Here is a 12,441-nt window from a genome sequence, read left to right on the forward strand (position 1 = left end):
GTGTTCCTCCCATCTCCACCAAACCTATGCATAGGGCAGGGCCCAACATTTTACATCTAATATTTTAATGTGATGGGCCTATTATTTTACACCTCTTTTGACGGTGGGGGCCACTATTTTACGCATGTGCCAAGAATGCTAGTACTCGTTCAAAGACGAAATTGAGTAGCAGTAGCAGAATTGAAGAACTCTTCCAATCAGACTATTTGAATCATCCAATTGGTTTGATTTTTCTGACATATGGTGGGTCCAGTAGTCGATGGTTCAAACCGCATGTTTTGTTTTATATTGTTTAGATGGGATTCTTGTTTAGTTTATTACAGTTGCTCTTTGATTTACTGAAACTTCAATGATCAAAACACTTTTTGTGATGGTTTCATATGAACATATACTTTTAACAGAAAAGGAGGAAATCAATATTCATGGAAATTGCTGCATGTGCTTGTGTATCTACAGATTATGTGTGTATGTACAGATTATGTGTGTATGTAGGTGGTCTTCATGCATGTGTATGTGAAGAAAAAGCTACACATATGAAAGGGAATACATTCCCTCAGTTTCTTTTCTTTAAATGCGCTACTCTGAAACACCAGTGAGCTGATTTGTTTAGAGAAAAGTTGGGTGGAAAAGGGAAAGGAGAAGGGGTGGAGGCAGGCCAGAAAAGAAGGCAAATGCTGAGAAAGAGGAGACAAGAAGACAAGCACCGGCTTAACTTGCACGCATGCAAACCTACAAACCAACAAACAATACTCTTTTCTAATGCTCAAATCTCTCAGTGGAGTGTTTATAATTTATATATGCTAACTTGGTTCACCAGCATCCGCCCTTTGATTCTCCAATCACCACCATCTCTCTTTACTCTCAGACAAAACAAATTCCTTTCAATATGCCTTTAATAGGTGTTTTTTTTTTCTCTACAGAAAATGATATTTCCACCCCTTTTGTTTTTTATTTTCTTAGGAAGAATTATATTTCCACCCATGTTTCAGCATGTCTAGTATCTACCCACTTTTGTTTGTATTTTCTTATAGGGAAATAATAATTCTACCCATTTTCAACATTTCTACCCTCTTTTGTTAATATTTTCTCAAAGGGTATTGATATTTCCACCCTCTTTCCCATTATTTCCACCACCTTTTGTTTTTCTTTTTCAACTTCTTTTTCAGAAAATTAAACACAAACAACAGGGGGTGGAAATATCATTTCCCCTTGCTAAGTGACAGCATTTCTCCCTCTTTGTTTATTTATTTTTCTTGAAAATGACTTCATTTCCCATTTCTACATAATTAATACCCCTAACACTCAATTATGGTGAGCCACAACCAAGTGAGCATTTTGGTCAATTCAAAAAGTTTAAAAGTGGGTAGCATTTTCCCGTAAGTGGGTTTCATATTATAATATGTTCCCAATTGAAACTCAAAAAAAAAAAAAAAGTTCTCCCACAAATGGGTTTTCTCTTTTGTTCTTGATCTCATGACAGTATCCCAATAGTAAGACCCTTCTCCATGCAAATTTTCAGGAATGGCCCCAGAATTGCTTGGAAGTAGTTTTAATAACTATAAGAAAAATAAGAAAAGCAAGCAAAATTGGAAGCATGCAGAGTCACATACTATTTCTAATAACACTACCATGCAGGGACAAGAAAGAAAAGGAGCATAACAAATTGTTTCATTATTATAATCAATTTAAAAGTCCAAAGTATACAGAGTTCTTCTCCAAGGAATCTCAGCTCTCTCTTATTTCTGCCCTTGTCTGCCAAACTAAGAGAAGAACAGAAACAAACCATGGCCACTCAAGAAGATATGCAAGATCATCAGGTCTCAATTACAAAGACCATATCAGTCTACCCAAAACCTCTTACTCCTCAAACCCATCAAATCCATGTACTCAATCTCTCCAATCTTGATAGGAAGTGCCCAATGCTTATGTACGTGATCCTCTTCTACCAAGCATCTCCTCTTCACCAACGTCACTCTACTGGGTCTCTTTTCAACAGCTTAAAAATGGGTTTGGAGAGGATATTGTCTGTGTGGTACCCAGCTGCTGGAAGGCTGACCCTAAACCCAAATAATGGGAATAAGCTTGATCTTGTTTGTGATAACTCTGGTGCAATTCTAGTTGAGGCAGTCACTCAAGGAAAGATTTCAGACCTTGGTGACCTCTCACAGTACAAAAAGTTCTACGAAAATCTGGTTTTCAAACCTATTTTTTCTGGAAACTTCTCTGAGATGCCTCTAGTTGTTGCTCAGGTGAGAGAATGGTAGTCATGTAAGAAACTTTAGTATTTTATTTGCATTCTTTAGAGGCTTAAAAGGCTAATAGAAACTAATTTTATGGTTTGGAAAACACCCAAAAGGTCAAATCGGATATTAGAAGTTGGTCAATATTGGATTAGCTCTGATACCATTTGTTTGCCCCAATTGATGGATCGATTATGTAGTGTTGTGATAACAAGAGCAAGCTAAGGGAGCTTGGGAGGTACAGGCCCGTGTAGAGCTCCACCAAAATACACATGAAAAACCTAAATAAAAGACTTATAAACAACTTACAAGAAATCTCTACACTTCTCCCTCGGACCTTTACGTCGAGTCTTTAAGCTTATAATCTGTACACAAATCACTTCATACTTTTTAGAACAAAACACTCCTAAAATAGCAAAATACATTAAACACCTTGTTGTAGTCCCCACGAGCCCTTTAGGTATCCTAACCAACATCATCGGAAATCCCCAATGACTCTATGATAATCTCGCCTAGATATTAATACCTCTAAAAAACATAAAGGACTCTTACATTTTCAACACATAATTACTATCCTAGAAGACCAAAAAGACTTTTCACAACACCATAAACATTGATTTTGATATACAATTTCTAACAGTCAATTTCATCTTTTAACAATTCCTTTCTGTATGATCATGCAGGTGACTAGGTTTGGGTGTGGAGGATACTCAGTTGGAGTGGGTACAAGCCACTCTCTATTTGATGGACTGGCAACCTTTCATTTTCTAAGTGCATGGGCTTCTGCAACAACTGGAAGAGGAGGTGGGAGTGTAGATCCTTTTGAACCAATCCATGAGAGAGGAAGGTTGTTGGTGGATCCATGTCAAACCCAACACCAAATTAGTAAATTTGGCAAAAATCAAACGATGAGGGTTGTGGCCTTTGATCACCTCCACCAGCTAATACAACAGGCAGCTTCAACCCCATGTGTTAATCCTGATAGGAAGCTTGGAGAGTGCAAGTTCTCTCAGATTAGCTCTGCAAACCAGGAGGATTATGTTCTGAGGACCTTTTGTGTCAGCAGTGCAATGATAGAGAGCTTGAAAATGGAAGTTGTTGGTGGTAAGATAACCAACTCATGTTCCTCGTTTGATGTGGTAGCAGCCCACCTGTGGAAGGTAAAAATCAGCACTTTTAAGTCTCTCTCTCTCTCTCTCACACACACACACACACGCGCGCGCGCGCACGCACACAGACAAGGTCTTTGTCGTATGTACATATAATTGTTTGGTAAGTAAGCATGAAGTTTGGTTTAGCTGGGCACGACGCAGCTGAGTACTCAGTTGATGCAGCTAAGTACTCAGGTGACGTGGTCATAACTTGGGAGAGTCAAAGGAGTTTTGATTGACTTTTATAGGACAAAATAGGCCTCATACAAGAACAAGGATAAGGTGAAAGGGAGTCAACTTGGGGGAGTCCATGATGATGCATGGGAGTTTTGAAATTATGAGTACCATGCTACAACGAGAAGATATATGCAAGCGTCCCAAGAAGGTAAAGGAGGAAGCCCTTAAAGGGGGAAATGGTGGGGAATACAAGAAGGGCTCCAACATTGCTAGAGAAGACAAATACCGAAAAATCTTGTTTGAAAAATACATACACACGTTCATATATGTATACATGTAAAGTAACACAAACAGGCTTATATTGATTCATAGGTAATACTAGGACTACCTACTGATTCAGGAGTGTAGAAAACTCACTATGACAAAAAGTAACGATGATAGAAGCTTAATCTCCCCGAGATTTTTTCTTAATCACCGGAAAAAAAAACATCTACTGAAAACCTTAAATTAGTGTAAGCCTGAAATATAATAATGCTAAAGAGCTCATAATTAAGATTTTGAAATGAAATCTTCACTCTACAATGGTGAAGATGTTGCATTGACAATGTTCAAAATAAAATTCACCATATATCTGTTGTGATAATCCCAGTTGATGTATCTAATTCTGATACTTAACCTTGATACCCCATCTAGTCATCCTGTTCCAAAAAGATCCAACGACCCATGGGAGTAGTTGCTTTGAAATTCCAAACCGAACTGACCAGCAAAATGTGGGGAAAGAAGAGAAAGATAGAAAATTCTGTAGGAGCAATCTAATATTCTATTTCTTTGTGATTACTTGATTACAGCTGTTGGGGAGCTTTCTTAAAATTTATAGATATTGAAAGAAGCATCAACAAACATTGGTAAACCAAACAAGATTCCTAAGCTCTATTTGGTTGCATGTAGTTGCCATCTGGAGTAGTGGTGAATTAGAACTAATAGTAGTAAACATGTGTAATAACAGTGAAGTAGTCTGCTCATAGAGTAGTGGTAAGCGTAGTGTTCGGTTGTCGACTAAAGTAATTTCCTGGTGCGGAGTACATCATTACCAAAATACGGGTGCGGAGCATATCATTACCAAAATAAGGGGGCATAGGCTGTCATTACCAATATAGAGAGCGAAGAGAGTGAAAGAGAGGAGTGCAAAATCCCAGGACCCTACTCGCAAAAAACCTTCTTTTCATGTTGTTTGCTTAGGAACAAAAATCATTTCAGATAAATAGACAAGGGAGAGAAAAGACAAGTAGTCAATCTAAACATGCAACCGAACGCAGTGGGACCCCAAAACGAACCAAAACACCTAATAAATCCCAAGAAATTGTGCAACCACATGGACTCTAGCAAGCGAATAAAAATTGTAATAACTATCTTCCTACCCAAGAGTCTTAATTTCTAGAAAACACAATGGATACAACAACTTCCTATGCGAACTCTAGAAAGATGTAAACACGTACACCTTTGAGACAAAGTCTAGGAAAACAAAAACACACAGGTAAATAACAACATAGGAAAATGTAAGACTGCTTTTGCTTCTAGATTCTTTTCAAACTTCCTTGAATGCGAGACCAATGCTGAACATTTTATGCCCCCAATATCAATCGTTGGAACATCTTCCATGTTTTGATATGGATTGTTCGGTTCATATTTAGTACCAAAAAACTCTTGACTAAGGGATCTCCATCTGTTATCAAACTTCAAAAAAGGCAAGCATACCTGTGTCTTAATTTTATCATGCATATGTATATAAAAAATATAAGTCATGAACATCATTATTTTTTGTGGAACAAAGCTCATGCATTGCTAGAAAAAAGTTTAAATCTTGTCTCTTTCAGTTTGACCCTAGCAAAATTCTCAAAGTAATTGAGAAGTTCTAGAAAAAATCTCGAATTTCCGATGCCCCATTAAAAACTTTTAATGACCCCTATTAATTAAAAAGTCATCATATTTTTCAAATTAAATGCAAATTTGACAAATGATTCATAAATTATGATATATTATTAAGTTTTGTGAGAAATTTTAAATTATTGAGAATAAAAGTTGCAGTGACAATTGAACTCACATCCTGGTCTAGCAAACATATACACAGCCATCTTTCCATGCCTTTTTTTTGTATCCTATATATTTAGAAAGATTGAGGAATGCTAAAGTGAAGGGCACCCTTGCAAAATCCAGCTACGACGGAGCCCCATTGGACCATCTCACCAAACTGCATTTATTTTTCCTTTAATTTTATTTCTTTCTTTGCGAATAATAAATGCACTTTGGTGAGATAGAGACCAATGGGGGCACCCTTGTAGCTGGTTTGTTACAAGGGCCCACTTCAATTTAGGATTCCTCATGTGTTCCAAATAGAAAAATGCATGCATTTTCTCCCATTTTTTGGCCAAATTCTCTCAAATATTTTGAACATTTGACTCGCCAACTTATTCTCGAATCCGAACTTCGTATAAGTATGATTAAATCCTGTGTGTGCGCGCATGCGCGCTTGTGTTGTGTGTGTGTGTGTGTGTGAGAGAGAGAGAGAGAGAGAGAGAGAGAGAGAGAGAACTTTATATATATATATATATATATATATATATATATATATATATATATATATATATATATATATATATGAGAGAACATTTCCTACACACTTGTGTAGGTAAGTTACCTACGCACTAGCTTAAAATACAGTGGGGGCCCACATTGTTTGGGTGATCCAAACCATTCATTTGAATGGTCCTCACATAGATAGGGTGTCCACAAAAAATCAGATCCATAGGATCATCCCAACCCTACGATTTATGAAGGTAAAATGGACGTGTATAAACCTTCACAAATTAGTCCATTTTTTGCCTTCATAGTTTGAATGGTTAGGATGATCCTATGGATCTGATTTTTTGTGGACACCCTATCTATATGAGGATCATTCAAATGAATAGTTTGGATCACCCAAACAATGTGGCCCCCCACTGTATTTTAAGGTAGTGTGTAGGTAACTTACCTACACAAGTGTGTAGGAAATGTTCTCTCATACATATATATATATATATGAGAAAACGGTTCCTACACATATGTGTAGATAAGTTATCTACACACTAGCTTAAAATACATTGGGGGCCACATTATTTGGGTGATCCAAACCATTCATTTTTAAGGCCCTCACATAGATAGGGTGTCCACAAAAAATCAGATCCATAGGATCATCCTAACCATTCGAATTGTGGAGGCAAAAAATGGACTAATTTGTGAAGGTTTAAAGACATCCATTTTACCTCCACAAATCGTAGGGTTGGGATGATCCTATGGATCTGATTTTTTGTAGACACCCTATCTATGTGAGGGCCTTTAAAATGGATGGCTTGGATCACCTAAACAATGTGGGCCCCCACTGTATTTTAAGCTAGTGTGTAGAGAACTCTCTACACATATGTGTAGGAACCGTTTTCTCTCTCTCTCTCCCTCTCTCTCTCTCCCTCTCTCTCTCTCTCTCTCTCTCTCTCTATATATATATATATATATATATATATATATATATATATATATATATATATGTTTCCTTATCCATACATGTGAAATTGATCCCTCATTGTTGTAGGCAAGGACCAAGGCATTAGAATTGAGAAAGCAGAGACGGATATGCCTGCAATTCACAGTGGACATAAGGAACAAGATGGTGCCACCATTGCATAGAGGATTTAGTGGAAATGCATTTGTTATGGCTTCTGTCTCTTCCACTGCAGGACAACTGGAGGAAGAGAGTATTGAAGCTACAGTTGAGAAGATAAATCAAGCTAAAAGAGTAGTCACTGAGGACTATATAAGGGCTTATCTGGAGGCATTGGAGGCCCCACAGAGTGTTCTCCCACCAATGAGAGAACTAACTTTAGTCACAGATGGGACAAGAGCACCATTCCACAAGGTGGATTTTGGCCATGGAAATGCAGTTTATGCATCTCCATTGATCTTTCCCATTCCACAAGTTGCATATTTCATGCAGAACCCAAATGAAATAGGGTCCATTGATGTGAGAATTGGTTTGTCCCCACAAAATGTGCATGCCTTTTCTCACTACTTCCTTACCAAGGTGCAGCCCTAAGATGCATCCTTAATTTTTAAGGGTAATCCATAGATTGTTAGTTTCTCTCTATGACTTCCATGTGTAATGGAATAGATGTTTGGCTCTCTCGTGTTTTCTTTCCCATATAATTAAGGGGATGTACTAACGTAGACAAGATCTACACTTAGTTGATGTATGTGCTCACTGCTCAATAAAGCTTAAGCGGTTAAAATTGGTATTATTATTTAATCATTTATACTTCAACGCTCCCGTTCATGTGTGGCCCCAGCCTTTTTTAAGAGTTGACCCTGTATACTTGGATTTTTAATATCAAGGAGGGTTTGAACCTTGGGGCAATAGCTTTGATACCATGTGAAACAACCAATTACTCCAAAAAGCTTAGCTATTAGAGTTGGTGTTATTTAACCTGTATGTGTGTGACTCTTTGGCTTAAAGTCATGGGTATGCTCCTCATTGACGCGAGTTCAAATCCCCCTAACCCGATGCACGTGATTTACAAGTGAATGCGCGCATCCCTAGGGAATAGTCCCACCCTAAAAATTGGGGTGGGGATACCCTATGTCATAAAAAAAGAGTAGACGTTATTTAATCATTTATAGTTCATCACTGCCCCTCACATGTGGCCTCTCTTTGGGTTGACCATACACATGGATTTTTAATATCAAAGGGTTGTTGGGTTTTGAATCAGGATCGCCAAGATGCAATAGCTCTCATATATATATAGAGGAAAGTGTTTCTACTCGGCCGAGTAGAAAAGCTTATCTACTCCTCCCTTTAAAAAGTACAGTGGGCCCACACATTGTGGATGATCCAAAGCATTCATTTGATAGGTCTTATCATAGATAGGGTGTGCCCAAAAAATCAGCACCAAAGGGTCATCCTAGCCCTTCGTTTTGTTGGGCCTTGTAGAAACAAAATGGACGCACTGTGTAAGATGCGTAAGATGCGTCCATTTTGTTTCTACAAGGCCCAACAAAACGAAGGGCTAGGATGACCCTTTGGTGCTGATTTTTTGGGCACACCCTATCTATGATAAGACCTATCAAATGAATGCTTTGGATCATCCACAATGTGTGGGCCCACTGTACTTTTTAAAGGGAGGAGTAGATAAGCTTTTCTACTCGGCCGAGTAGAAACACTTTCCTCATATATATATATATATATATATATATATATATATATATATATATATATATATATATATATATATATATATATATACATAGAGAGAGAGAGAGAGAGTAGAGTTCCTGAGGGTGCCCTCATATAGCTTATATGAGGTAGCTCTCACAAAACATAAGGGGCCCACATTGTTAGGATGATCCGAAGCATTCATTTGAAAGGCCCCATCATAGATAGGGTGTGTACAAAAAATCAGCTCCATTGGATCATCCTAACCCCTCCAAAAGTGGGGGAAAAATGGATAGACAATTTTTGTCCACAAATCTGCCCATTTTGCCCCCACTTTTGGAGGGGTTAGGATGATCCAATGGAGCTGATTTTTTGTACACACCCTATCTATGATGGGGCCTTTCAAATGAATGCTTCGGATCATCCTAACAATGTGGGCCCCTTATGTTTTGTGAGAGCCACCTCATATAAGCTTATATGAGGGCACCCTCAGGAACTCTATTCTCATTTATATATATATATATATATATATATATATATATATATATATATATATTCTACTGTTGTGTACTTTACTTTGGCTTCACTTGGTGAAATGAGCACATGAGGTACTCCGTATCTGCATATGATATTTGTACCGATAAACTTCACAACTGTGTTCGAAGTTATGGAAGCATAAGATACAACCTCGATCCACTTCGTGAAATAATCGATAGCTACTAAAATGTACTCATATCCGCTCGAGGACCTTGGATAGATTTTTCCAATAATATCTATTCCCCATACTGAGAACGGCCATGGCGAGGTAGTCTGCTGGGTCGTCATTTAATTTCACTTGGAATCATCTACTTTGGTAACACGTGATTCTCCTAGCAATCTTGCATTTGTAGCCCAATGGTACAAATGGCACACTTTATAGCAGTCATGCATTTGTCTGGTAAGTCGTCTTAAAATAATTTTTTCTTCCATTTTACCCCGAAAGGAACAGACCCTTTATGAACAGGTGATTTTACATCCTTTGAGTGATTTAGGATCATCCGATGATGAAGGCTTTCCAGGAGAGCCTTTACATAGTGGCGACCATCAAATGAAAGGTTTAGATGGAGGGAAGTGATATATTCGCCCCATTTTCTTCCCCGGCCGCCCCCTTCAGGAATATTTATGACTACCACTTTGACACTACAAGGGGTGGCCAAGAGAAGGAAAAGGGGCGAATAATATCATTTCCCATTTTTCCTATACATGGATAATTGAATAGGTGGTCCCCACCGCGAATCCGGACACCATAAATTCCTGTACCGACATTCCCTGTTTGGCCATATTCATTGATATTTCAAGAAAACTTTCTCCTAAAGCAATGTGAGAGACCTTCCTTTTTCTTTTGCAACAAATCCTACACTTATCTTCTCTATTAGGAATAAATTTTCTTATTTAGATGCTTTCCTTATTTATGTTATTGCTATCTTATATTAGGTTTCCTTATTTCCTTTATTCTATTATGCTGACTTCTATTTTCATATTTTGCTTTCCTAAATTCTATATAATGTAGATGCCGTATGGCTTTTGAGCAATGAATAATCAAATTAAGTGCAATTTGCATGTTGGAGGTCGAGTTTCCTCGAATTAACCGATTGGAGGCATGAGTTTCCTCAAATTAACTCAATCTTTCCCTTCTTCTATCATCTTCTTCCGTATTTTATTTTCTGATAGAACGAACGGTGTTCTATCATTCTCCTCCAAGAAATGAAAAAGATAGATTATATAATAACTTGAAATCTCCCCCTCCATCTCAAACAAGCTCTTTTGTCTTGTAAATCTACAGCACTATATAAAAAAAATGTCTAGGAAAGAGATGGACGTTGTAAAGGGATTGGATTTGCAGACGTATATGGGTCGTTGGTACGAGATTGCTTCGTTCCCTTCGAGGTTTCAGCCCAAAAATGGCATTAATACCAGAGCTACTTACACCCTCAAGAAAGATGGAACAGTTAATGTCCTTAACGAGACTTGGAACGATGGAAAGAGGGGTTACATTGAAGGGACTGCTCATAAGGTGGATCCTTTAAACAATGAAGCTAAACTCAAAGTGAAATTTTATTTTCCTCCTTTCTTACCTATAATCCTCGTGGTTAGAGATTACTGGGTTTTGTTTATAGATAAAGATTATCAGTATGCATTGATCAGGCAACCCAGCAGGACATATCTTTGGGTATGTTTTGGGTTTCCTCTCCATTCTTTTCTATTTCTTGGACTGGTTTTGATTGATTTCGGCATAATTTGGTGACATTTTGATGTGATTTTGTGGGTTTTAAACTGTCAAGTTCTTGTGTTTGGTTATTTTTAGCTTTTACTTTTTGGTATTCTTGACAAAATTAGATAACTTTCTTTCTACATTACTGGTTTGGAAGCTGTTATTTACAAGCTCTTTTTTGCTTTGAAGAAACCATAGGGAGCTGGAATCCTCTCTCCCTTCATTTGATATTCCTCTCTCCATTCATTTGATAATGGCACTTTATGTTCTTTTTTAATATTGCCCAGCTTGCTATTCAATTATCTGATGTAGTTCCTGGCCCAGATCCTTTCTCAATTTTCTTTTTTATGTGCAGATCTTATGTAGGGAGACTCATCTAGATGAAGAGATCTACAACCAACTTCTTGAGAAAGCCACAGAACAAGGATATGATGTGAAGACACTCCACAAAACAACACAGACAGAGCCTCCTCCTGAGGGAGAAGGGGCTATGGACACCAAAGGCATCTGGTGGTTCAAATCCATCCAAGGCAAACAAAGTACTTAGTGAACATAAAATAGAACCCTAGAAAGAAAAGCTCACCTTCCCAATTTCTCCATCTCCTCTATACAACTCTGATCTTCTAAGACACCCACAAAACCCTAGTTTCCAAAACCTACTTGACTGGTCTGCAATTTTAGTACGTTCTGTTTTAGAGAGTCTGTGAATGTAAAAATCTCATTGTATTTTCCTTTTTAGCTATTTGCACTTTAATTATAGCTTTGTCATGTTCAACACTTCGTTCCACTAGGGTAAATAAGGGGTAAAACACTTGTTTATCCTTTAGGCTCTGTTTGGTTAGATGAGATTTTAGTGGAAGTAGTAGTCAACAAGGAGGTGACAAGGGTGGGATATGTGTAGACTTGTCTAGAGAAGATTAGAGGGAATTTTGGTAGTGTGTTTGGTTAGATGTCAAAGCATGTGGGAGAATGGAGAGGTGTCATTAACAAAATAAATAGTAGAAGAGAGAGAAAGAGAGAAAAAAGTAATGATTACACATGGCATTTCATATTCTACTCTTCTCCCCTCTAAAATTTACCAAAAACAAGGTTTGCCATTAGAAAAGTAGGGGAGGGGACAATCCCGCCACATAGGCGCCACCTAAGCAAAAAGCTAATAATGATGTCCCTTCCATGTCTAGTAGTCCAATGGGATTTGAGCTAAAAAATGACAACCAAACACCATTTGGTATTTCATATTCCTAGAAATGCTAGCCGTCTTCCCTACTTTTTGCAACCAAACAGAGCCTTATGCTAATTTTGGGTATATAAGGATTTGGTGGTGTTAGTTGAAATTGAAGCTTGGGTTTTATTTTGAGAAAGACCTTTTTTGCTGCCTTCTTGTGT

At 37.8% G+C, this 12,441-nt stretch overlaps 2 protein-coding genes across 2 annotated transcripts; both read left to right on the plus strand.

Annotated features, from left to right (window-relative positions):
- The first annotated feature begins 1,732 nt into the window (after positions 1–1,732).
- Positions 1,733–7,869, plus strand: LOC143852018 (HXXXD-type acyl-transferase family protein). The gene is made up of 3 exons (XM_077361525.1): positions 1,733–2,249; positions 2,924–3,400; positions 7,191–7,869. Exons 1-3 carry the CDS (start codon positions 1,785–1,787, stop codon positions 7,689–7,691), a joined length of 1,443 nt encoding a protein of 480 aa, XP_077217640.1. The 5' UTR covers positions 1,733–1,784; the 3' UTR covers positions 7,692–7,869.
- Positions 7,870–10,641: 2,772 nt separating this feature from the next.
- TIL (temperature-induced lipocalin) lies at positions 10,642–11,602 on the plus strand. Its single transcript, XM_077358556.1, has 2 exons — positions 10,642–11,013; positions 11,411–11,602. Exons 1-2 carry the CDS (start codon positions 10,642–10,644, stop codon positions 11,600–11,602), a joined length of 564 nt encoding a protein of 187 aa, XP_077214671.1.
- Positions 11,603–12,441: the final 839 nt, after the last annotated feature.

The sequence above is a fragment of the Tasmannia lanceolata genome, unplaced genomic scaffold (assembly GCF_043159265.1).
Source record: "Tasmannia lanceolata isolate RefF3 unplaced genomic scaffold, GAP_Taslan_0.1 ptg000018l, whole genome shotgun sequence".
NCBI classification, from domain to species: domain Eukaryota; kingdom Viridiplantae; phylum Streptophyta; class Magnoliopsida; order Canellales; family Winteraceae; genus Tasmannia; species Tasmannia lanceolata.

Excerpts from the sequence above, each read along its gene's own strand:
- TIL (XM_077358556.1), top strand. The coding sequence starts at position 10,642 with ATGTCTAGGAAAGAGATGGACGTTGTAAAGGGATTGGATTTGCAGACG. Across the intron at positions 11,014-11,410 it reads CCAGCAGGACATATCTTTGG|ATCTTATGTAGGGAGACTCA; the intron begins GTATGTTTTGGG and ends TTTTATGTGCAG.
- LOC143852018 (XM_077361525.1), top strand. The coding sequence starts at position 1,785 with ATGGCCACTCAAGAAGATATGCAAGATCATCAGGTCTCAATTACAAAG. Across the intron at positions 2,250-2,923 it reads TGCCTCTAGTTGTTGCTCAG|GTGACTAGGTTTGGGTGTGG; the intron begins GTGAGAGAATGG and ends ATGATCATGCAG. Across the intron at positions 3,401-7,190 it reads TAGCAGCCCACCTGTGGAAG|GCAAGGACCAAGGCATTAGA; the intron begins GTAAAAATCAGC and ends TCATTGTTGTAG.